The 26925-nt window shown below is 46.5% G+C and overlaps 1 protein-coding gene across 4 annotated transcripts; it reads right to left on the bottom strand.

The window, feature by feature from the left end:
* Positions 1-896: 896 nt before the first annotated feature.
* Positions 897-22691, bottom strand: GDNF (glial cell derived neurotrophic factor). 4 transcript variants are annotated; one of them, XM_062615411.1, is made up of 4 exons: positions 21422-22691; positions 20021-20218; positions 3270-3738; positions 897-1059 (listed from the first exon to the last, which is right to left on the bottom strand). In XM_062615411.1, exons 2-4 carry the CDS (start codon positions 20190-20192, stop codon positions 1050-1052), a joined length of 651 nt encoding a protein of 216 aa, XP_062471395.1. In that variant the 5' UTR covers positions 20193-20218; positions 21422-22691; the 3' UTR covers positions 897-1049. The 4 variants fall into 4 exon arrangements, with proteins under 4 accessions (XP_062471395.1, XP_062471396.1, XP_062471393.1 ...); XM_062615412.1 differs by having other exon boundaries at positions 897-3738; positions 20120-20218; XM_062615409.1 differs by having other exon boundaries at positions 897-3738.
* Positions 22692-26925: the final 4234 nt, after the last annotated feature.

A 26925-nucleotide genomic window follows, 5' to 3' on the forward strand; every position in this document is an offset into this window, starting at 1 on the left:
CACGTGTACCATGTTAAACCAGACTGCAATCAGCAGCCTTTGTGCACGGTGGATGGGCTTCTCCTGCAAGGAGTGAAGGTGGTGGCATATGTAAGGAGGAATGCCTTCAATACCATGTGCTTCAAAAGCAGTGGTTGAGAGCTTTGTTTTGTGTTCCAGCGCTGGGCTAGAGCTGCGTGCATGGCCTTGCTCAGCACAAATGAAATCAAGGCACCCATATGCTGTATATTAAGCGTGTTTGATCTCCTGCTCACTGGCTCACTACTCAGACGCTCCCTCTTCCTCTTTGTAGCAATTTTGAGTTGTACAGAGCCCGGTGTCAAAACCTGTAAGTCTGCATGTGTTTCCTAGTTCTGTGATGGGAACTGCAGCACTTAACGCGAAACAGTTGAGAAAATGTTGCCAGCCACAGCCACAAAACCTGCTGTCATCTTTTCCATGATGTTGGTGGAAAAGAAAATTCCTCAATTTTTCTTATTAAAGATGAAGGGGAAAGGACTGCCAAAGTGGATGGAATCTAGTCCAACTGATGTAACGCCTGGGCTAGCAAAGCAAAATGTGTATCTCCTTTGAGTGCAGAAATTGCAGCCCTGAATAGCCAAGGTCACCATGGTGCTACTGCAGCCCTGCATGGGCAAGAGACAGCTTGGGTAACACCAGGCTTCCACTGTGTTGACTGCTGTGTCACCGATTACCATGCATTTTCAAGTCATTTATTGCAGTGGCCTAATGATCAACTCTGACCCACAGCAGAGATGCTGGAGAGATAGGAAAGGAAAGCTTCACTTCATAGAGGACTTGCTGGCTCTTCAGCATTGCTCCATGTGGTTTAGGAACTGGGAAATACTGTAACTTGGAAGTGGCAGGATGGCAAAGAAGCCCAAGCAACAACCAGGTAACAATAGAAATTAGTTTTATTTTGTAAAAAGTTATAAAATGAGTATTGTACAAAAATAAAGTCTGTAGAGAACTTTGGTTGATTAACACGAATGACTTGAGACATAAATCGCAGGTGAAGTAAAAAACTCCAGAGAAGCACACTCCTGTCTTCAGTAAGGTCTAAAATATAAACAAAAAAATCACAAACTTTACCCTTTTGTGTTTTGAACATAGTGCTTTGCTTTTCTTACAGCCTCTTCAAGCTGCGCAGAAAATGCTTTGGGGCAAGTAAAAGTACAGCTCTGAGTGCTGCTGCTGGGCAATTGCCCAGCAGCACAGCTGACACTCAGCTTAGCAGGCTTTTACTGCCCAAACCATACCAGTGCTGGTGGTACCAGCTGTACCAGCCCTGGCCAGCGCGGAGGGTGAGGTATCCCCATGGCAGTGCAAGAACGAACCCTGCAGGTGGGCTCTGCGCCTGCCCTCCGTCACCCAGGGAAGCAGAGGAGGCCAGGGCTGAATTACATTTCATACACTTCGCACATCTTTCTATGCCTCTTTTCAACTTCCTTGACCTCTGGACCCTTCTTCTGTGGTGCCCTGAGGGACCCAGGATAAAATGAATATAGAGAGCCATTGCATGCATGAGATAAAAGGTCAGACCATTGTTTTTTTGGGTTTCAGTAGGGATTTTTTTTTTCTTCCTGTTGTTTTTGTGGGAGTTGATGCTTCACTGGTTTTCAGGTATGACTGGTGACCTGCATTGCTGCTCCTTCAGGAAAAAAGTCTCCAGAACTAGGGCTTGCATTCTGAATGCCTTTGCTCTACAACCTCCCTCATCCTAAGAAAATTCAAACTGTTCTGCTGTGTGGGTAAGTTTCAGCAAATTATACAAAACACTTTGGTTATTTAACACAATTGTTTACCTGCAGGCTATATTAAATCCAGGGCTAACTAATAAGAGGGATTTAACCTCTTCTATATGGAAATACGGAAGGAAAAGCTTAAATAAATACAAAAAGAAATTATAATGCTAAATGTGATTATTTTCCATTTGTCAATAGTTATGTGAGGTCAGTTGGCAAAAACTGTGAGAAAAAAAATGTGGCTACATTTAAAATATGACTAGAATTAGTTCTTCTAACAAATTGCTAATGTTGAGCCAAGTCCTGCAACCCTCGCTTGTCCAGAGCTGTTGCTGGTCCTGCACATGTATAACTGCAGTGATTTTTGGAGTATTAGTGAACAGGTGGAAGGGCTGCAGGGTTTGGCACTACATTTTGCAAACACAATCAGGATTTTGTTTTGAAGAAAAAAGGTAAAGTAAGTGATTTTTTGCATTCAAATTAACTATTTCAATCAAAAGCATGGACTGTTGCTCCCAACTTCATTGTCTCTCTGTATCTTCCAAGCACCTTCTACTTTGGCACCTTTGAAAAGAATCTTTAATAAATAAGGAAAGGAGACTCATTACTGAACTGTAATAAATAACAATAACTTAATCTCAATAAATATCTTCTGTATATTTATGTCTCTGAATGGATGCATTGCATCAAGTAGTCTCTGCTCACTCACAATGACCAAATAGAAATGTAGTTACGCAAGTGACGTTAGTCCTTTGTAAACCAAAAGAAACGCGTTTTGTCTTGGCGGGGCTTGTTACTTGTCTTACTATACTAGGAAGAAGTGCTTAAAAACTCAACTTGTTTTCATAGGTACCAGAAGAATGAAATCCTACACTCCTTTTGCAAAAACACGAGATGGAAATAATCAAACTTAACCAGTAAGTGGAACTGTTTTGATTCATATCAGTACTGGCCCTAGAGAACTTGAGCCTTGAAATTTTGATATTTGCCTGATATCATCTTACTTACAATGTTAATCTTATTATGGTTTTGAGGTTGTCCTAAGCGCTTAAGAACCACCCTTCAATGAGCAGTAGCACAATGTGTCTTTCAGTAAAGCTGAGAGCACTGGGGATGAGTAAGGTACTCCTAAACTACTTCTTGGCTAAGCTTCCTGGCACAGATGGTATAGTTACAACACAACACGGTATGGCAGGGTTGTGTTTTTAAGCACATTCCTCATGGATCCGAGTCCCACTGATGGTGAACTGTGTCAAACGGGAAAGGGAGCACTCATGCCATCCAGCCGTCAGCATCTCCACCTGAGCTTTTATGTACTTTCCCGTAGGATGTCAAAAGCCTCCATCCTCCTATGCCGCCTCGCGCCCTCCCCAGGCTCTCACAACACCTCGTTCTGCATTCTTGGTCCTTTTTTTCTGCTCTGAGCAGACATATCCCCAGGAACCTTGGTCCCTATTTTTGCATCATAGCAGGAATGCAAAACAGGCGCTGCCTCTGGCGTGCAGCAGTCAGACACATCCACACCTTTTTGCGGAATGTTTTTTCAGTATGTGGTAAACCAGGTTATCATCCAAAAAGGACAGGTCATCATCAAAGGCTGTGGGTCTGCAACAGGCTTGCTTCACTTTGTCAGTGACTAGTTTCTTCTTTCTGGTTAAGTTTTTTAAAATCTTGTCATAGGTGGTCTCAGCTGCATCACAAGATCCACTGCAATACCGGAAAATCAGCTCTTCTTTGGTTTCATATCCCAAATCCAAGTCAGTCACATTTAAATGTATTTCTGTTAAGACACATCCCCGATTTTTTCCCTTTTGATTCCTCCTCCCCTTTTTGCTGGTATTCTCTATGTTTGTGGCTGTGTTTTGCCGGTTTCTCTCCCGCCTATTAAAAATTGGGGTCTGTTTATCTGGTGACCTCCTCAGTCTTTTAATAGTGGCTTGAATAAAGTCCACTACCTCATCAAATTGATCTGGATAATCCTCTGGCATATTAGCTGTTTGGAAAAAGAAGAGAAAAGGTTTTGTCACAAGGCAATTTTCATTAAGTTAGTCCATTCATGGCTCAGAAACAACTGACACATGCAAGCTGCTCTGCCCATCACTTCAGAGTGCATGCCCAACACCCTCAAAAATCAGGGAGAATTTGGAATGGTTTGGATGATCATGGAAACTCATCTGGAGAAAAATAAATGAGATACATATGTATCTCCGTAGGTGTCTGATGATGCTTGGTAGCACTCCAGCACATATTTTAACACTGAATGAGGTCTACCAAAATCAAGGGAAGGAAAAGGATGTGAATATTAGTTAATGGATGGATGAAACTAGTGTAGAGAGGTTACACAGGCACCAGGCTCTTCCCAGCAAAGTAGCAAAAGGACAAGGTTTCCTTAAAGCGATTTTGTGATCATAAATGTTAACTGCTGTATTTTCACACCAGCAGTGGTTAGGATTTCCAAAGACACCTATTGATAAGGTTTTGGAGCATGACAGAGAATTTCCTGGGGTACCAGGCTGAGCTATTAATCCTGGCTGAATGCCTACTTTTTTTACTGCTTCTAGGGGATAGTTAGTATCAGGGTTTTTGAAATTTTCTTGTCGAAGTATTTTGTAGCACAAGATGCTGATTAGACTGAATAGAAATAGTTCAGAATAGAATTATTACGTTAATTTTCAAAGGAAATGTTATTAATGAGTTTTCTTTTTATGAAGTTAAAATACCTGTTTCATTTTCTACTTGATACATACCCTAAGAGTGAAAAATTACTCAAGTAAATGAAATGTTTTGATACTAGCAGAATGAACCTCTTCAAGGAGGGTGAAATTCAATGTGTTCTGAAATGTTCTAAGATTCCAGCTTTTCAGCATGATTTGGAAAAAAAATCATGTTTTGAAATCTTTAAACTTCCCATTGACCAAACTCCTCAGCGTGATCTACTTTAGTGAATACAGTGATTTAATGAAGAGTCGGGTTGTCAGAAGTGCACATGTAAGGTGTCCTTATGTTGTATTATTAATGACTGTCTTTTAAACACATAAACTACCTTGCAGTATTGAGATTTTCTTTACTCATTCATTGTGCCAAAATCAAGACTTGAGGACTTACTTCCTTTGTAATAAGACATAAGAGGATGCTTCTTTCTGCATTTAATTCCTAAGTTGCCACCCATGTAACAGACCAGTGTCATGCACCCAGCCCTGCACGTATGGGAGCTCCATCTCCAGAAGGACCCCTACAAATATCCCAGAAACTACAAACACTGGGTAACGTGGTAACGAATGCAGTGCATCTGGCCAGGGGTCGGTACCTCCAGCTGAGCCACAAAGGCTCTCAGCTGCTCAGGTTCTGAGATAGGAACAGCTCCTTAGGCAAAGGCTCAGCATCACATTTCCCTAATGAGCACTAACGTACAGGAGCCCTGATGGGAGACCAGGCAACACAGGTACCCAGCTCACACCTGGTGGCATGGGCTCTTTTAACAGGCATTAACAGAAGAGAGGAAGAATGACACAGTTGCTTCCCATTGCCTAGCAAAGGTTCACCTTCATATCTTCAAAAGAAGCACCAAACATAGAGGAGATGGGGCAGTAGGATCTTAACTCGGTTAGTGCAAAAACCTGCTAAAACACTGTGCATCTGCACATAAGGAGGAACATGGACCCCTTCCTGAAGCAGCCACATCCTAGAGGCCCCCTGCTCCTTGACAAAACAGTGATGGATCAGAAGTACAAGGTTTTCAAGGATGGCTCCAGCAAAATAGCATAGACTGTTAAAAGAAGAATGAAGGCAGGCAATCTTGTACCTTCACATAATGAGGGTGGCAAATGGTAAGCAGGATCCTATAAACTGCAGTTTTGGACTGCAAAAAATGAATTACACTTTGTTTTACAGACATCCATCCAATTTTGCAGACCAGTGGCTGTCAAAAGACAAGAAGGAGGGATGACTGCTATCTATACAGCTATATGGGACCTGAACAAAGCAGGACCCTGCAGCCCCATATAGCCATGACACCAATGGTAAGTGCACCCTTCTTGCACCCCTCATTACCTGTGTAGCAGGTATCAAAATACACACTACAAGCCACCCCTACTGTAGGGGGGTCACTTGGGTAGATGTGTCCCTTGGATGCATCACCCAGCTCTGTTGCAGGTCAGGCTGGTCTGCCTACACCATACAAATACTGCCCTACTGAGCAAGGCGCAGGTTGAGGTGATGGGTGGGCTACATTTCTTAAAAGCAAAAAAGAGCAGACACCTTGCTAGACACAGGCAAACAAGATGACCCACGTGGAGCTGGCAATAGTCACCGTTGCTGTAGCACAAGCTTGGCCCTGGCAGAGATACGGATGGAGAGGGGTTTGGCAGGGGGCACTGGTTGCTGTGGTACTGGGTGATTTCTAGGTTTCTTGTATAGAATACTAGGTTTCTTAGCTTGTAACCTGATAAGGGAAGAATGTGGCTCTGAGGAGATAGCTCTACCTGTGCCATTTTCCACTCTCACCTTCAAATTACCCTTCTCACACCACTGTGACTACCCCAGCCTACACCTCTGTCATATAATCCTGGCCCAACCCTTGTAGCAACACTGTAACATAATGGCAGGTTGGGTACAGAGAGTGAACTACGAACATGAGAGAAACATACTAGTGTTTAGCGGAATTCATGCAATGGTCAACCATCAGGAAGAGGATGGGAGACTGTCATGACGACCTATACATGGAGATTCCTGTCTACAACCTTGAGCCTCATATTGGGCTGCATCACAAGAAGCGTGGCCAGCAGATCAAGGGAGGTGATTCTCCCCCTTCACTCTGCTCTCATGAGACCCTACCTGCAGTGCTGCATCCAGCTCTGGGGCCCCCAACACAAAAGGGATGTGGACTTGGAGAGAGTCCAGAGGAGGTCACAGAGATGATCAGAGAGCTGGGGCACTTCTCTGTGAATAGAGGCTGAGAAAGCTGTGGTTGTTCAGCCTGGAGAAGAGAAGGCTGCGTGGAGACCTCACAGCAGTTTCCACTGTCTAAAGGGGCCTACGAGAAATCTGAAAAGGGACTTTTTGCAAGGGCATGTAGGGATAGGATAATGGAGAATGGCTGTAAGCTGATAGAAGGGAGATTTAGATTAGACATTAGGAAGAAATTCCTTACTGTGAAGGTGGCGGGGCATTGGCACAGATTGCCCAGAGAAGCTGTAGATACCCCATTCCTGCAAGTGTTCGAGGCCAGGTTGGATGGGGCTTGGAGTAACCTGGTCTAATGCAAGGTGTCCCTGCCTATAGTAAGGGGTCTGGAGATAGATGATCTTTAAGGTCCCTTCCAACCCAAACTATTCTATGATTCTGTGATTCTGATACTTATCTCAAACCCAGTACACTGCCAGTGCAATGAGGGGAATAAATGTCCCCTACCTTTGAAGGGAGAAACAGAACTGTGCATTACCTGAATAGATAACAAACCCACTAGTCACATCATATTTAAACTGCTTGCAATTCAGGTACAAAACTATCACCTACCCCTGTAATAGTACTATATGAAGGAGTCTACTCTGGTTAAATATTAATCAGTTACAGGATTCAAGCACTGTCCTGCCCAAGCTAATCCAAGTATGCCTTGGAGGGTAGATAAAGAGGAGGAAAGGCCCACGTTGTGGACTGTGTCCCTTCTCAAAGCCCACGCTGACCCCTATCCTGGCTCATGCAGGATCACTACCCCAACCTGAACAAGGGAGCTAATGCTGCTGCAAGCGGCCTGTGATATTTAAGTTGGAGGAAACACCATAGAAAAGTTTCTGTGGTCTGTAGCATATGCAAGACTAACCATGCACACTGCTAATGCAGGCATGGGGTATCAACATTACAGAAGGTGGAAGCATTAGGGCAAAAAGCAAATCAAGTAATCAAGCCAACAGTGTATCCAACTAGAGAAGCCTTACCTACACACATGGACTCTCTGCAACCAGAAAATGGGTTAACTGGCAGAATCAGTGGTCCTGCTGATTTCACTGGGCTCGAACAGAAACCATGGAAGAAGCACTCCAAGATGTAAGATGTAACCTGGGATGAGTTGTGTGTGGCTGATAGCTCTAATGGAGCTGGAGATCCCTGCTCAGCTCATCTCCTGTTGCAGCATTAGGCCACTTGGGAGACTCACTCTGAGGGGTTGCTGAGGGATGCCAGCACTACGAGTAAAGTGAATGCCAATTTTCTCTCTCCACGGTGAACTGCAGACTGGAAGATATCCCAAGCAGATATCCAAATCTCTTGAGAGGACTTCTACAGTGATCCCCAATATTTGGAGATCACTGGAGGAGACACAAAGTTTATGGGTTGTATTAGGGAACCTGTGGGAACAGTGGGCACAGAGCTCCACTTGATAAAATGTCCTGGACCTCCTGATCCTGATCAGTGTCTGCTCACCTACAACCACACATGCTGTTTTTACCAGATATGTAGGTACACCTCATGAATACAATGCCAGCTGCATTACAAGGTTATAAAGTGATCCTTGCAAGTTGCTGTAAGTAAGTAACTACCCCTCTGCCTGTGGATCCCCAAACTAGTCATGCAATGATTCTCTTTCAGCAGCTTCCGACTGGACTGCCAATGTACCCCAAGTTTGCTTCCACAAGTTAGCACTATTTGAGGAACACCTCCAGTCCCTGCTATCAGCCAGCCTCTGGCTGGCGCAACTCTGAATTATTAAACAATCCCACAGAGCCAACTTTCAACGCACACCCGGCAGCATGGGCCTGTGCTCTTAGTACTGCATCAAGTGCAGTTAGACCCAGCAACCACTGAAACATGGACCCAAACAATGGAGCTCATACTGATCATATGTGGCCTGGAGCTAATTTTCTGATGCTTAACAAAGCATAATCATCAGCATGATTAGGAGTGGTTCACAGGGGTTTGAGGAGAACCTTGACAGGCAGGAATGAAGTGAGAGTTGATTTAGCAGCCTATGCTAAGGTGCCAGTCACAACTCAGTAGGGATATTCAGCTTTCCAATAACCATTGGTGCAAAGCCTGAGAGCTGGAAACAAATACTGTAAAAAACTGCTCTAGTAAGATCCAGGGCAACCAAGTAGAAATGTCAGCATTAACACCTTGTCCAGACAGGCTGAAACAAGGCACTAGAGCTAAGGAAGCTACCACCAGACATCACACATGAATAAGCAATAAACATTGACCAAGGACTAAAGACCATAAAAGGCTAATGGACAGAAGGGAAGGTGGAGAAGACTGGCAGCAGGACCACCTCATCCTGATGGGCACTTTGTAGATGTGCTCAAGGGATGCCAAGACCTCTCTGCACCACAGCAACCACATGCCGAGAACTTGTCTGGTCTCTGCACTGTGGAAAGTGCTGCTGGGAGTGAAGGGGGTGCTGAGCTGAGCTGCATGGCCAGGGAACACCACTGGACACATAGGGACTGCCTTAGCATCAAGTACCAGTTTGTAACCTGAATGAAGCCACTTGACTGAGGGGTGATTAGTTACCCCTATGTCTCCAACACTGTTTAGAGAACATGTATATCCTCAAATGAAGGTCAACAGCCTGGCAGCTTTGCCTTTTTAATATTGTCTGTGCTGACTTGACTGAGCAGCAGACAGAGTTTTCGTGGGGATTTCACACCCTAGGGAAAGCATATATTATTATCCCTTCCTATAACATACACAGATTGCACGTCTGCATATATGTGTTGTATTTACACATACACACATGAAAATATATCTAATTATACACACACATATTTTTTTCAAAACAAACTAGTTTACTGACAACACTTGCCTTCTGGTGGAAAAGCTGAGAGAACAAACACATGACAGATACCTGTCACACTATACAAAGTGCCAGCAGAAAATGTTCAGATACTATGGCAATAAAAGCAGTAAAGATCTCTGAGCAGTAGTCCCTGGTCACAGCTCCAGTGTGTGAAGGAATTAAAATTTAAAAATCCAAAGCTATCCGGATTAGGACAGGATAGAATGGGACAGGACAGGTTAAAGCAGGATGGGATAGCCCACAACAGCATGTACTCAGTTAACTAGGTTAGTGAAGGTTGGCTCACACAATACACCTCAAAGGAGGTGCTTCCCAAGAGAAAGGACCACATGAACTTGAAATTAAAATCAGGGAACATGGGACCTAAGTGTATCTTGTTCACAGCATGGGAAAAAGGCTCACAGACCCTACCGTGGCAGTGCAATGGGTTGAGCCCCACCACTTAGGCAGCAGTGCCATGAACACTCACAAGACTGGTGCAAAGTCATGAGGTTTTCTTTGGGTTTCATGTGACATTTCTGAAAGCTGTTTCCTGACCATCCAGCTCGCTAGGGAGGTCTCTTGAAGGCAGTCTGTGTGTGGGCACGTGCACTCATTTTGCATCACCTCTGCCTAGCACCCGGCTGGCAAGAGTGTGGGGCAGTCAGTGGTGCCTGCGGGAGCTGTGGCCAGCACTTTGTGTTCTGCTCCCACTCATCTTGCTCTCCTACAGCTTCCTTCCATGCTCCTTCTTCCAGTGCTGTGCCAAGGACCTGGCCACCCAGCCAGAAACAGGCAGAGCGTTTTCCTCTGATGGCAACCAAAGGATGAGTCTGCTCTCAAGCACTGGTGTATCAAGAGTGGGGGGTATGGACGGCAGCCCAAGTGGCAGTCTGGCTCTGGGCAGATTCTCTGCCTCCCATGTCCATCTGAACCAGGGCTCCTGATCTGACAGGAGCTTCTCAAATGACCAGAAAACAAATAAAAAAGCAAAGAAAGAAAGAATGAAACATCACAGGACTGGTGCACATGGGAATCCAGAAGAGTGATCAGGCTGGGGGCAGAGTTGGTGACCACCAAATGTCCGGAACTCCAGGAGTCAAATAGAAGAAGAAGACATGATACTCATTTAAAATACTAATTAAAAAAAAAATAAAAATCCCACATTTGTATCTTCTGCTTACTGTTTGCAAGCTGTTTGCTTCCTTTCTGAACCTTTAGGGCACACTCAGATCATCAATTTGACACATCCTCTCAGGCTAGGAATGTCCCTCTTGAACGCCTCACAGATGCTCTCCGGAACCTGAGGCTTTGACCTGTGGTCCCCAAGCACAGTTGTGTCCCCTGGCACTACAAGAGCTGGCAGTACAGGTGCAGGATCCTGAAGCCAAATACCCATGGCGCTCCCCATCAGCCTCTGCTCCCACATAAAGCTCCGGAGCTCTGCTATGGGAACGCAAGAAAGCATGCCTTCCTCCCAGCATCTTCCCCACTGCGACCCCCCCTGAGCCTGCCCTTGCATTTCCAATTAATTAAAAGCACCACACGCCAGCAGGACTGTGATCTGATGCCTGTGCTTTTTAGAAGAATAAATTACAGAGTGTTCAGATAGACTTCTACATAAAATAGATCTAAGTGAATATCCAAACCAAACTCATCAAATTCTCAAGAAAACAGTCTCCATTAAGGAAAAATGGACAATTTATTCATGTCTGTTCCAATGTGATCACAATTACATTTTGTAAAACTATTCCTTTGATTTCACTAGCAACAGATTTATTTTAAAGCCAAATATTCCCCACAGTGACAGTAACCCAGCACGGCAGAGCAAGAAACCTCCAGTCTGTACCTGACCACACACTGATTTCAGTGGGAACCCATGGATCTTCAGCTTCTGAGAAAAAAATCCAGTTACTCATTTGGTCCCTGGTTATGGACTTAAAAGGCTAACTACAGCCTCTTCTGACCATGCTGTCTATGCTGGCTCACAGGAAAAGCTTAAATTCTATTAATTACAAAATAATATTTTTTAGTGGGTTTTCCTTTTTTAAAAAAAATTATAAATCTCATAAAACATGACGTTTAAGTTATTTGAAACTGTGCTTTATAGAATAGGTTTCCATACTGATCTCAGGAAAATATAATCACATCACTGCAGCATCATCTGATATTTCACATGTTCTGAGGCAAATTGTGATGTAATAGAGGTCGCATAAGGCATACTAAAAATGATACTATTAGATTTTTGTTCTGCATTATAGCTTTTATGCATGCATTTGTGGCAGCACGTAGCTACTACATCAAAACATCAGGCCAAACATTTAATAAAATTACAAGGATATTTCACTTAAGCACAGCTGTCTTTCATGTAGAGAAGGTCAGACAGCAGGAGACTGGTTTAAAGTACGACTTAAAAGTTCAAGTGGGTTAATCCAGCTCATTATAATGGTAAGCATTATTTAGAAAATTCAGATCCAGATCTGTGTTAGGATCAAATGGCCTTTTTTCAAAAACAGTTCTGGTACTTTACTCTGCACCCTTCATAACTAAAATATTTTCCTTTCCTTTCTTTTCTTGGTATTTTTTAAGTTTCCTCCAAAGTTATGCTCACAAAGATGTTTCTTCTTAGATAATTTCTAGTCAGAAATAGACAATTAATGTGCCTCTAACAGTGACTGCAACAAATCATCCTCATTTTTTTGTTGCTTATGAAAATCACTTTGGTATACCATTTATACATTATCCTCCATCTCACATCACAAAGATGTATGTTAGCCTCGGAGTAACCTGTTCGTGGAATTCCAGCCTTAGGTTAAAATTACTGATGTGATGATCATTCTGTTTTGCAAAGTAAAAAAACACCAACTGTGGTGGGGATAAAGCATTTATTTTATTGAAACCTAAATGTTTTTCATTAAAACCAAAGCCTATCATGCACACATCTGAGCAGTAGCAGGTGTTAAAAATAGTTACGCTGAAAGGTTTTCAGGATTTAAACAATGAAAACATCACCTCTCTGAGGCATGACTTTGCTTTCATGCCTTGCATGAAAATCTGTGGGGCTAAGAGTGAAATGGAAACCAGTCGGTTGTGTCCATTAGGAAATGGAGCATCAAACACACCAGGGTCAGCTCATCTCTAAATGTTTAATACAGTTCTGGTTCACTGCTTCACTCCCTATCTTGCCAGCTCCCAAGACACACTGTGCCCTCCACTCCAATGCAGGCAGCCCTGAGAAATGAAGCCTCTCACCAGTGTCACTTGTCTCTCATCAAGGTAAAGTGCTAAGTAACCTGGAGGATGACTTCAGGGCCACTCACACCAGTCAGGTATGGTAAGACAGCACTGGAAAAAGGCAGAGAGTTAACCTTCCTTGTGTGTTTGCTCATGATGGAGCAGCCAAATTTTTTATTTGTACCTCACTAGCTAACTCTGTTGCTTCCTATGTGTTGGTCATAAAGGCAAATCTGCAGAGTACTTTGTATTTTCACAGTGACTTTCTTGGCAGTGCCTCCCTTGCATCCTTTGCCTGCCTTCTCAGAGGTATGGAACACTGGTTCCCACCAGGACAAGAAAGGGGAGAAACAACAGGATCATCCAATTGCTGCCAGCTGGGAGAACTCCCTGACAGCATGGGGAAACAGCAAGCTCAAAAGAACTGGGTGAAGTAAAGGAAACTGCCTTGCAAGCTGACCTGTCAACAGGAGTTTCTTGTTCTTCACCTTGTCTAGGTGGGGCTGTTCACAATGTTCTGCCTGATTTTGGGCTGGCACTGCTGCCAGGCCTCTCTGATGTGGGCAGAGGAGTGCCTCATCTAGCAGTCATGCAGCAAAAGCGCTACAGGAGAATGTGGTCTTGCCTCTGGTACAGAGCTGTGAAAAAACGTCTCTCAATCACTGAGGAGCAGTCAGCTTTTCAACAGTAGCAGACACCTTTTTCAACAGCAGCAGCCAGACCACACTACAGCCTTATCTTAGAGGGCTGAGTGGGTACTGGATCGCCCACAAAGCAGTCTCTGCATCTGAGGAAGTTATGGCATGGAGTGTAAAAAGTGAAAAAAGTGACAGTGCCCTCCCTGAAGCTATTGATGGAGCTGGAGCCAAACCTGGGCAAGGCACGTACCTGTCGTCTCCTCACCAAGGTCTTGTACCCCTCCAAATCCATACCATGCTGAATAAATATCCAGCTTCCTAGTAAACCCTGGGTTTATGCTTAATATTTGGTTCTGTATGAACCCTGCAAGAGTCTAAAATGAATATGCATGAGTGGGGCCCAAAGCCTGTGGTCTCTATCAGAAAGCACACATGCAGCCAGCTAACAGGTGCAGCAGTGAGACTTCAATGGAGGAAATACTGTTGATAATAAGAATAAATTCTCTTTAGCATGCCTGATGCAGAAGTCACCCAGACCAGCCCTCCCACGACATGAGTAAAACCCCACATTGCTCACCCAGCCCCACTTTAGTGCCAGCTCACGGAATGGGAACAGCATTCCTAAGTAAGTAACAGCAACTGTTCCAAGGCTGCCTGCTCTCTTACACTGCATCTCCTATTGGGTTTTGAGGCTGCTCCTAAGGAACAAGTACAGACAGTGAAGCACCAGGAAGGGACCTTACCCCAGTCTGTTCCCTAGGAGCAGTAAAGCAGAGCTGTCCAAACAAAACCATAGCTGATATCCCTCCTGTAGCCATCTCTGCTGCTGTCAGATTTTGATCTGACCTATAAATAATACATGTTCCTCCACTGTTGCCTTTCTCTAATTGCATTTCAATGTGTTCACAATGGGAAAAGTTTTACTATTGCAGTTTGGAAACTGTTATCATAATAACCAGTCGTTAGCTCTAGGGCAGGTGCTGTGTCCTCTGCTGCAGAAGATCTCACCTTGGGATGCATAGACCATGGCCTGCCAGAGAGCACTGGTGTGCGCTCAGAAGAGCAAGCTCCTTCCTAGCCACTACACTGGATCCACTCCTCTCTGTCATGAACGTCCCAAGTAATAGCTGGTTTTGCCAGGCTTGGGATAGGAGCAGAGGTAGTCCAGATGTTTGTATATAGCTTGTTAGTTAAAGCTTGTAGCTGGATTCAAACAGCTTTCCTCTAAAAGCATGGTCACCTGAGTTTTGGCATACTGCTTTAACACTGCTTGGCCCCGACACAGGAAAACAACTATTTTCATTTCAGTGTTTGCTTCTTTTGAAGACTATTCCTGTTCAATAATGATTAAAGCATGAGTACAAGTCCCACTGATTTCAAAGTAGTGTACCTGCAGGTTTCAGTTTGAGCACTGTAGCAATACATACAGCCTAAATATCTGCTAAGTCATACACTGTGGCATTACTCCTTAAAAAGAATGTTGATATTTGAAATGCTTCAAATAATTCTCTGTCCTTGATCTTAAAACCAGACATACTCTAATGTATATTTTGTGTCTGATTTCCAACCCTCATCATCTGTAGCTGTGGGGGATGGGACCTGATGACCCCAATGGCTTCTCTCAGACTCTGTAACTAAATATTTAAGGGCTACTTTATGCAGTTCTAATCAGGAACAGTATAATGTGCAAAGACATTACAACCTATCAGTCTGAGGATCCTTTCATAGAGTACGAATAATGCCTCCCCTGTCAATTCATCAATAGTCACCACACAGCTGGATTCTTCAGCCTTTCCAGAAGGGTTTCGCAGCTTGTCATTTGCAGACCCTGAACATGGGGATTTCTAAAATACATTGAAGAGGCTTATGAAAGGTGACCAAGAAAATCATGTTTAGGTATGTTATCTAGCAACCCACACCTGCAAAATATCTAAAAGAATCTACACTTCCATTGACAAATTTTAAGGGATCCTGAATTGAAAGACAGCAAAGACATAAAACTTTAAACAAAGGGTAACTCTTATAATGAAGAAAAATGAAACAAAACAACCCCCCTCCCCCCCAGAAAAATCCAAAACATATTCTCTTACATGTCAGTTCTCTCCTCCTTCAATCCCAGAATACCTTTCATAGGAGCATATTCATAGATTCATAGAATCACAGAATGTTTGGGTTGGAAGGGACCTTAAAGCTCATCTAGTTCCAACCCTCCTGCCATGGGCATGGATTCATTCCACTAGACCAAGTTGCTCAAAGCCGCATTCAAACAGGTCTTGAATGCTTCCAGGAATGGGACATCCATAACTTCTTGAGGAAACCTGTTCCAGTGCCTCACAATGAAGAATTTTTATGCATATTCAGTGATTATACTTGAGACTGTGGGGAAATCAGCTACACGCATCTGGATCTAACCAGATGGTTTTTTTTTTTTTTTTCTGTTTCTAGAATTTTGGCCATAAATGGACAAACTTGAATGCTTAAGATTTCTAAATGCCAAGATAACCTAGGCATGCCCATACAAACAAACTTCACTACACTTACGCTGGCCCAGGGACACAGGCACACTAGGTCAGGCACCACCTAGATGCACCAGCTGTACTGGATACACACAGAGCAAATGATGCAATGTGGCACCTGCTGACACCTCTGCAAGACACTGGATTTACTGTGCATGGACAGGTTACCTCTGTAGCTCTGTAGTCTTTGACTAGAGCACATATGCCACGCCGTATGTGTGTTGCGCAGGAAAGACTGACAGGAACATCAGAGTTCCGGTTCATAAGACTGAATGTAGCTAATCAATATTGTAGAAAACGAAAGGCATTCAGTTGGAAATCTAATTTAATACTGGGTTTGCCCTACAATATCACTGTTTATTCTAGATACTTTCCATATTAGTTGGATAATGTTGCAGCTAAACAAAGTAACTCAACAGTAAACAACCCTTAGCATGAGTATGAAAATTTTTTAACAGAGCTGTTTAACACACGTATACTACGGTGTGTTACAGCATAACAAACATGCTAAACTTCAACTCAGATGTTATAAGGTAAAAAACCACCTTTTCCTTCTATGAGGAGGGAAAATGACACGGTGAGATTTTTCATTTAATTCTACATGCTTACCACTAAAGATGGCCATTTGATCAAGAGATTATACATCATATACTGGAACTTAGGCTCCAGCCCTTACATACATGTTGAATATGGCTGTACAGCAGCAAGCAGTTACAAAATGTATTTGCTGGGAACTGTGCATAAGTCAAACCAAGTGTTTGGCTCCCTCTGCACTGTCCTTCTTCTGAAGCTGCTGACTGAACTTTTAGTTTATAATAATGTAGTTTATATTTGTTCTGTTTGCAGTTACTGTTTAAGCTAATTGTATCATTCCCCCAGCAGTTCTGTAGTATGAGAGAAACAAAGAATGGATTTTCTAACCTTACAAACTCTAGGGCTGCTCTTCTTTGTGTGAAATAAGCTATCTCGTGACCACTGATGTCTAAAACACCTATGAACACTGGATTAATCTTAAATGCATTGTATTTATGGAAGCTAGTCTCATTCCAGCCTCCAGTCCACTAAAAAATGCAGAAGACTGCAATTGCCAGCACCCCCTCTGCCATCTCTGATTACTGCCCTGAACAGCAAAGGTCAGCACATTGCACATGATAAGCCTGAGAGGTTAGGACATTGCCTGTAGGCTGGAACGAAGGAAGGTTTCAAGCCAATATGAAAGGGATGAGGTAGCATCAGGTGACCTCAGAGCACTTAGCAGAGAAAGCAGTCCCATCAAATTAGAACACAAAAAGGTGTCAAGGGCCTGGGAAAACAGATCTGTGCTTCAGCAAGGTATATGGCCTGCCCTTAGGAGCAGGACTTGATCTCACAACCCTAATAACCCCTGCTGCACACGGTGTATGGAAGACCTGACCTCTCTGGAGTAAGAGCAACGAACCTGTTGGAGCACAACCACTACTCCCCACCCAGCCTGCATGGGGATCACTTTAGGGAAGAGCAGTGCACTCCTTTTTGATCAGACACAGCACCCAGTTCTGCTTCGCACCTACACACTGCCCTGCGCCAACATGGGCACTGACAGTGCTCCACTGCTGTGTGAGCTGTCTCCTTCAAAGGCACTCAGCAAAGCAACTGACCAAAAGTATCTGCAGAGATATTAATACACGGCAGGTCCACCGACAAAAGAGGGAGCTGCAAGCGTGCCTGCATGCTTGTGGCATACTGCCCTATGCTTCTAAGAGAAACCTTGTAGAGGACAGAGAAGTCTACATGGTATAGATGTGACTCCTCCTCTGTAGACCATTACACATCTTTCGTGTGCTGAAGAGCATGTGCCATCACATGGTAAGCAGAGAGAAACAAATATGTCAGAGACAGTGATGGTGATGACTTAACCAAAATGCTGCTGCAGCAGGAAAGCAGTGATGTGCCTGGGTAGAATCAACTTCATGGGCTTTGTATGCAGACAGCTCTCCAAAATCAACTAAAAACAGTATAAAAGTGGATCAAAGTATTTTGCTGCATTCTTACAGCCACTTTTCTGCAGGTCTCCCCTGACTCTTCTGACTTGGCAATGTAGTGGAGAGAAGAGTTTCTGACTTTTGGCTATGAGTGCTGTGTAAACTGTGCAAAGACCAGAGAAACTCCCTGGATTTTTCCCAATCTCTGTTCTGAAGAGCAGCACTGCTTACTTTCCCCTTGCAGCCAGGCCCATCTGTTTGTAGCCTGTAGAATTAAGAGACTGAGACCAAACTATCAGCCCTTTCTCAAATGACTGTCCTGGGTGATAACTCTGGACCCAGCTCTTCTTGGCAAAGCCTATGTCCGCACCCTGGAAACAGACATATGTGGAAGAGGATGTCTGTTGATATTATTTTAGCTCAGGTAAAACACAGGTTGTCTTTCTTCCCACTATGAATAACTATGAATTGGGTACCCAATTCATAAGAAAAAAAAAAAGAGGCTATATAGAGAAGTTTTGGACACTCGGAACAGAAAACTGCTACGGCAGCCTGTCCCCTTGACCTGCTGTGGACAAACTGTCACACCAAGAACTGTATTCCCAGAAGTTTCAAGATAAAAGCAGGCATAGTACAAATACTATGACCCTGAGAAGATGGAGCATTAATGCTCTCCCACTGTGTAGCTCTACTAGAGCTACAAACTGACTGGTGCCACTTCCCCCCTAATGCTCTTCTTGCTACCGCACTGCAGAAGGGGACCAGCTGTGCAGGTGGACCAGACCATGACCTGGAATGCTGATCACTGTCTCTTGTAGGACAGTACTTATCCCACCACACAGCTTCCCACAGAGAAGATCAACATATGTGATGCCCCCGCAGCCCTCGCAGGCTGGAGCCCTGGGAGGAAGCACTTTTGGCCAATCTCCTCACTTTTGGTCCAATTCATCCTCTCCAATGGAGGGGATGAAAGGATGTCAGGGGCTGCCAGTCTGCAAGCAGCAGAAGCCCGGGCTTGGACGTGCAGGGGCAGCAGCCTCAACAAGATTCCAGCATGGAAACACAAGCAAGAAAAAGAAAGAAGATTCAAGAGGAAAGGACACAGATGCGTGTGCAGAAAGGAAGATGGGTATTGGGGAGGGGATAAAAGAGGAGTCATGGCACACAATTCCCTGTTCAGTGCCTCCATGCTGTGTTAGCCTGGCTATCCCAGAGGGAAGAGAACAGGGCTGTCCATGGCTGGAGCTGGGGCAGGCGCAGGGGAAGGACATGCCTCCAGATAAGGAGATAAAAATGAGTCCCAGTTACCGAACACTGTCTGCATCCTGCAATGACCTAAACAGAGAGAGCTGAGCAAGGGCAAGGGAGCAACCTCCAAGCTATGCCTGGCCTTTACTAAGTGAACATCTTCACGATTCATGTGAGTATTTTACCACTTCTGAGTCAGATTAACTTTCACTTTAAAAAGCCACCAGAGTTAGCATACACTCACATACCACTGTGAAAAAACTGTATCTGCTATTGTAGGAGACCTATTATTAGCAAGGTATTATTATTATCTGTCATTTGGATTGTAAGCTGTCTTACTGTGAGCCAGTTCATGTGGATTGCTCTGCATCAAGTTCCTAACCCTGCCACTGCTACTCTTCTGTAAATTTCCATGTGGACACACTAATTTTGGGATCAGGATCCAAGGAGGATTTAATGAAACGCAGCAGCACTTCGGGATGTGTACGGCGCCTCCCACCATGGAGCCCAATCTTCATCAGGACTTGCGCCCACTACAGGCAGTGAATAATTTCATTGGCAGGTTTGAAGCATCGGGGAAGGAGTTTCAGTGCCTGCACTGCGATCTGCATGCACCTGATCCTCCTCTCAGCTCCTCCGCACTCAGCTAACTTTACCTTCTCTCCAGGTTTTTCAACCAAAGTAATCTTATGACTGTCAGGAAGATAGTCCTGGTGGTGGGACAATTGCCAATCCTGATCATTGAAGGATGACTTGGTTTAGAGCTGCTGGAGCCAGACCAGAGCCAGTGACACTGCCTGGGGAAGAAATGGAGGCAGAAAACATGGGGGGGCTCCTTTCCTCACTCTGATGCCTGAATAAAGGGGAGCAGTTTTAGCAAGACAGAGTGGCTACAAAGGGAAATGTTTCTTACAGTCACTGCGCACAGCATAGGGAGGCAGCAGGCTGATGGGGGAGAGATCGTCTTCAGGCCCCTCTACCACTGAAGGGGGCCCCTTGAGAGGCGTCTTACCAGTGGGCAGGGGCGAGGTGGAGACCGTGTTGAGCAGCACCACACAGACAGCCACAACATCCCATAACTTCATCTTAGATCTCCTTCCAACACGGGCCCCTGGCAGAAAAGAGGGGCAGGGTTAATCCTCAACTGCTGTGCTCCCAAGTCCTGCTCCCTGCCTGCCAGTCCCAGGACAAAGCTGGGCAGCCTTGCACCCCAGATCAGCCAGATCCACCCTGGCCAGCCTCCCACCTCATTGCCTTCCAGAGCAAGGGAGGTGAGAGGTGTGGGAGAGGAAGGCCAGGGTAGCTTCCATCTCCTCCACACCCAGGCTAGCTGCTCTGGGGGATGCGGGCAGGCAGGCCGCGGCAGCCTGTGCCCAGGGACGTGGGGGTGTAACCATGTCCCTGTGCTAGCAGCCAGGTCACCTTGTGCTTGACTCCTCCAGCACCCGGGCAGGGCCAGGGTGGACCGGGCTGATCAGGGGTGCAGACCTGCACAGATTTGTTGTGCTACAGGCAAACCTGCCTTTCCTTTTCCCTCTCTTCTTCCTCCTCTCCCTTTCCTTTTTTCTTCTTTTTTTTTTTTCTCTTTCCTTTTCCCTTTTGTCATTTATTTTTAGCTCTTTCCCCTTTCCCATCCCCTTCCCAGTTCTTTTTCCTTTCCTATTTTTTTTATTTTTCTCTCATTTCCTTTTTCCTCTTTCATCCTCATTTGTCACCCTTTTTCCCCTACCTTCTTCCCTTTTCCCTTCCTTTCCCCTTTCCCTTTCTTTCCTTTTCCCCTACTCTTCCCATTTCCCTTTCCCCTTGTTCCCTTATTCTTTCAATTTTGTGTTTCCCTTTCCTTTTCCTCTTTGTTTCCATCTCCATTTCCTTTCATTTCCCTCTCCTTTCCCTTTCCACCTCGAGTCCCTCTTTCTTGTTTCCCCCTCCTCTTCGTTTCCTTCTTCCCTACTTTTCTTTCTTTCTCCGTTCCTCTATTTTCCCTTTTCCTTTCTCCTTCTCTCTCCCCCCTTCTTCTTCCATTTCTCTCATTTCCTCGCCCCGCGGTCGCCCCGCCCGCAGTCCGCCACCCGATGCCCCCCACCGGGGATGGCAGCTGGCCCCAGCCCGGTTCAGCCCGGCCCGGTTCAGTCCAGCCCTGCCGGTGTTACGGAGCAGTGTCCGGGTCCCGGGCAACGCTCGGAGCGCAGCTGCCGCCCGGGTCCCCGCCGGTCTCTGTCCTCGCACCTCGGCGCGCCCGGGGGTGCCCTGTGCCCCGGTGGGTGCCCAGTGCCCCAGCCCGCCCGCCCCTCCGCGGCCCCCTCCTCGCCCTCACCTCTGAGCTGGTCTCGTCGGACCCGAGATGGACATTAACGCCGGGGAGCCAAGCGACCGGACGGGTGGTGCATGTGGGCCAGGTCGGGGGCCGAGCGCCGGGACCCTCTTTGTGCGGAGGGTTTGGGGGTGGTGGGGGGTGTCAGTATGGAGGAGGAGGGCAAGGTCGCAAATGTGGATGGGGGAAAAGGGCAGCCGCCAGCACAAGCCCCGCGCCCTCCCCGCCGCCGCAGGTGCTGTGGCCACGGCAGGAGCGGCTCCGCGCCGATCTCTGCCCGCTCCGGCCCCAGAACCGCGCTCAGCAGCGGCGGGAGCGGCCCGAGCCGCGGGGAGCGCCGCCTGGCAGCGGGATCTGGCTGTGGGTGCTGCTCCTGGGACCCTGCCTGGAAATCTGAGAAAGACACTCCATCAACAACTGCGGGGAGTCAGATGAAGACATCAGGGCTCCTGTAACGCCAGCTGGTCCAGCACCGCGGGGAGCCGCACACCGCTCGGACACGCACGCAACGGCGGGAAGGAGAAAAAAAAGAGGGAAAAAAATACCCCCAAAGAGAACACAAAAAAACCCCACAAATCACGAAAAACCCCACCTCATCTAAGGAGGGGAAAAAAATATCTAACCACCCCCCACAGTCTGGTGGGAGAATCAGAGGCCGGCGCTGGGATTTGTAGAGCTCGTAGCAGCAGCAGCGGCGGCGACGGCGAGGCTTCCTTCTCCGAATAAGGGGTCCCGTCGCAGCGAAAGCTTAGATCCAAGTGGGAAGCGCGGCGGGACGCCGGGCCGGTGCCGGGGAGCGCCTGCTCGGCTGCTCCGGCCAGGCTCCCCGGGCGCCGGCGGGTTCGGTGGTGGGGAGCGGGGCTGGGCGAGGCGCGGGGGACACCGGTCCCGCGGGCGGAGGGGAGCGCGGACCCGGACGCACGGGCGCGGGGGCTTTGCCAGGGCGACTCGGCGCTGCAGATGGATTTATAGGGCCCTTTGGCAGTGACGCTCCCTCCGCTGATTCGCTTTCAGACCCAAACACACGCTGGCCCCCCGCACCGGACCCCGCGGAGCCTCCAAATATCTCCCGGCTGAAGTCACCGGCCCGACATACCGTGAGCTGCGCGTCCGCCGGCGCAGCCCCGCGGCACCCGCTGGCCCCGCGGCGGCGGCGGGGCAGGGCCGGGGTAACCCAACACCCCTCCCTCCCCACCGCCGCTCCGCCGCTCACGGACGGGCGGACAGGCTGACCGACGGGCGGACGGCGGAGGGGAGGCCTCCGGTCGCCCCTGCCCCTGGCCTCTCGCCGGCCGCAGGTGCCGCCGCGGATCCCCTCCGCGCACCACGACCCCTGCGCGGGGGGCGGCGATTTGACCCGGCGGAGGCTGCTGTGAAGCCGCTGTAAACAGTCTCGGCTTTCAGCCCTGCGCCGTGTATTTATGACTCACCCAGTTGTCCGGAGGTATGAGGTCCTCATGTCGCCGGTGCTATGAAATTAACGCGGCGCAGACCGGGCCGTGCGCCGATGCTGCCTTTTAAAAAATTATTTATTTATTTTATAATACATATTTTGCTTTTGGGTGTTTCTTGGGAGTTTGGCGCTGAGGTCTGGGATGAAGCAGGGAGACACGCAGGAGAGCAGCTCGCTGCGGAGAGCGCCGCGCCGGTACAGCGCCGAGCTGCGGGAACTGAGGGAGCGGCGCCGTGCACAGCCGGTCCGGCGGCAGAGCTGACCCAAAAGTCGTAACCTGGCTGGGGGTTTGTTTCCATACTCCCCCCCCCCCCCCCCCGCCCGGTGTGTGTATGTGTGTGATTATGGCAGTGCACTCACACGTCCCTCTCTCCCGGGAAACGCGAGCAGCTCCCTCAGCTCGTGGTGACCGCCGTGGGGGCTGCTGCCTGCTGTGGGGTCTGGCAGGCGGGCAGGGGGGGGCCGCGCCGAGCCTCATTCCTCGCTGGCACAGCCAGCGTCACCCTGGGCTGCTTTTCCATGGGGGCCACTTCGTCTGCTGTATACCCCTTTCCCATTCCCATTCCTTTCTCCCTTTTCATTTTCCTAATTCCCATTCCCTTTTCCCTTTCTCTTTTCTCTTTTCCCCTTTTCCACTCCCTTTTCGTTTTTTTCCATTCTGTTTTCCTTTTCTCCTTTTTCCCCTTTCCTTTTACCTTTTCTCCTTTCACTTTCCCCTTTTCCTTTTCCCTTTCCCCTTTTGCCTTTCTCCTTCCCTTTCCCTCTGTCTCTCGCTATCCCTCTTCCTTTTCCTTCTCATTCTCCCTCTCCGTCTCCTTCTGTTTTCCTTTTCCCATCCTCGCCACTGTCCCATTCCCCTGTGTATGTCCCAGACAGCCTAGGGCCCGCAGGGACAGGGTGCAGGAGGCAGGTGGCACCAGCTCCCTCTGCCTGTCCTGCACAGCCCTTGCTGCCCTCTTTGCAGACCTTGGCTAGGAAGTAGGATGAGGACCTCAGGCGTGGATTTGAGTACCAGATATGTGCACATCAACGTTTGTTAACTCTTCTTCATCAGTGTGAAACATGCAGAATCCTCTAAGCACCCAGTTCCAGAGGAGATCTCAGGCCAGGGGCTGTAGAGAGGATCACAATCATCTCACTGGGTGTAATGGGAGTGAGGTTCAATCCCTGACCACAGTCAGGGTAGTGAAGGTTTTTAAGATGTATTTATTGGAATGCTAAAGTAATCTGAACAGGCTGCAAGAACAAATGTTTCTGCAGGAGGCATCTTCTAAATTTTGATTGGATGACAAGATGGAGTGATGAACATGTACTTCCTTGTGAAGCCCGTTGGACAGCATGGCTTTTCCATCGCCACAGTCATCTGCCTGCTGAGGGGAAATTTCATAACTATCTTCTACTAAATGGGGTATTTGTGGTGAAGGGTCAGCCTTCCTTGGTAATGTGTCCCCCTGTCTACAGGAGCCACAGATTTGCGACCCAGAAATAATGTCTACATTTATTTATTTATTTTATAATTTCAGGCTATTTATTTTCCTAACTGTGACATTTGGAGAAAGGCTAAGTTGCACAAAAGATTTATCAGAAGAACAGCAGAGCAAAATACTCCCCCAAAGTTTCTCCCATTACAAATTTGAAACAGCGTTTTACATCAGTAGTTGCTTAAAAGTCATCTTAACTTTTTTTCAGGACAAACAACCCATTGAAAGGCACCTGGAATAAAAGTTTCTGAAGTGCAGCCCCTTTACAGACAGCAACAAATGGGTGGAACAGTGACAGAACAATCTGTTAAAAATGGTATTCATACAATAAAGACATAAGCATCTGATAAATGCATCTGTTTATATATCTGAGCATGCCAGAAGGGGACAGGAGAAGGCATTACAAGAAGCAGTGGTTGGTTTGGCTCAGTGACACCATTCATGTTGTGCTACTTCTGCCATAAAGTTATTTACACATGGTTGTGAGATGCATGATTGATGCAAGCACTGTATGCACCAAGTGCTGTATGCACCAAATACCCTATGCACAAAAAGCCATTCCCGGCTCCCAGCCTGAACAGAGCAAGCAGAAAGGTTAGAGGAATGGATACAGTGTGGAGTCTCTGTTAGAGGGCAGGGACTGAGACGCATTAAAATGAAAAGTCTTGGTTACCCTGTTAATATGCGATGAGATGGAGTCCTAGTATTTTAACTAAAAGACCATTAACTAGATAAAATGAGCTTAATGCAATATTCTTTTGCACGGGTTTTGTCAGTGGAAAGCCACTGATTTTCTTTAAATAACATGGGATGATGAAGCCAAGACAGAGATTATGTATCTGTAATACTTCAGGAGTTTATTTTTCCTTGCTATTAAAAGCCACTGAAAGCCCAGGTTTTAACATATGCGTTATTTAGCTCACATGTACCACAGTGAAATGAAATGTTATGCAGATGTCTTAGCTGCACTAATAGGGTGGTTGGAATAAATGGAGAGTAAACCTGCTGGTTCTTAATCACAAAACCAATGTACTTGCTTCTCCCTGCACTGATGTGAGTGTCTTGGTGAGGAGGGTTACTGAGAGTCCTTGCTTCGTGGAAACTAAAGTAGCTGCTGGAAAATTTCCATAGCTCTATTAATAGCTAACGAAAACTACAAAGCCTTTAGAATTGATTATATTTTTTTCTAGAGAGATCAAAACGTTTTAAGCACAAATGTTTAGGAGCTGCTTGAGATAGATTTTTTTTTGGTGAAGAGAAAAAAGAACTTCTGCTGCCAGGAAAAGAAAAAAAAACAACAACCCAAAACAGAGAGAGAAAAATGACCCATCCAGACCTAAATAAAGTGTGTCTTTACATTGTAAATGTTGCCACATTTAAAACAAGCTAAAAAGCTGCTTGACATTAAGCAGTATGGTCTCATTTTCTGTTTATATGTGTCAAAATGATGTATAGATCTCTTAAGATGTCAAGCGCTCCATATTGTAATTTCTAAGTTACCTTTTGAAATATGAAACATGATTTCCTAGTTGCAGTATGACTGTTCAGGCAATAAGCCTGAATTTCTTTGGTATTAGTAACATAGGAGATTGTGCTGCTGTTGTAGTGAGTGCCCTTGGAAATCAGCTGAGCACCAGCAAGTTGTCAAGTGGCTGCATGCCTTGAGAAGCAGTTGTGTTTTGGACTACACCTGTATGATCCTGCCTGATGTCAAATACCCTTGGTCATCCATGGACCTGCAGGAGGTCCCTGCAGGACTGGGCCATTGCATGAAACTCAGTTTTGAGCATTCATTCCCTTTCTTTATGATGATTAAGGTTTGTATGAATTCAGGTGTTTGGGTACATGGATGGCCATTCTGCTCTGCACTGGCATCCAAGGCTGTTCCTGCCTCCCTTGGTATGCGTATTATGGAGACTCCACTGGTGGGCAAGGGATAAGACCTTAGTTTAGATAAAAACCTGAGTGAAAATGTAGCAGCATAGATAACCCCCTGAGCAGTGCAGGTCTGTTGGAGCCCATGAAGATTTGCTCAGGTCCCCAGGCTGTGCTGGAGCTGCAACTATCTGCATTGTTCAAGCAATCGAGATAAAGCTGGCCCTAATTGCTGTGTTTATTAGAATTATTATAAGCCAGTGCCAAGGTCTGTTCTTTAGCCTGAGGGCCAGCTGCTGCCGTTTGACCACATCCTTCCTGCTCCCTCTCAAAGAGGGTGGCTGCACGCACATAGCCTTGGGAATGACTCCTGGTCCCTGTGGACTCCTGCACCTGTGTGGGGATGGAATTGCCTGGGACGGCATGGGCCCTAGCACGCCAGCGACCCTTCTTCCAGTGCGATGGTATCGATGGTTGGGCCTGGCAGCATCCCTGGCTGTGTTTATTTTCCTGGGATAGGTGCAGCCAGCATGTCTCCACCGGCTTCAGGCATACCTCCCTGCCCAATAAAAACAGATCCTAAGAAGGGGATCTTCTCTTGCTGGGGGTCAAGAAGGAGTGAAGACACCCTGCTTCTAAAATTGGCCCAAGATGTGGCAAATGGGTCTTAAACAAGCAACCGTAGTTTTTATTCTCTT

This window comes from Pezoporus occidentalis, unplaced genomic scaffold, assembly GCF_034315485.1.
Source record: "Pezoporus occidentalis ecotype Australia unplaced genomic scaffold, CSIRO_AGI_Poc_V1 ctg181, whole genome shotgun sequence".
Classification (NCBI taxonomy): Eukaryota; Metazoa; Chordata; class Aves; order Psittaciformes; family Psittacidae; genus Pezoporus; species Pezoporus occidentalis.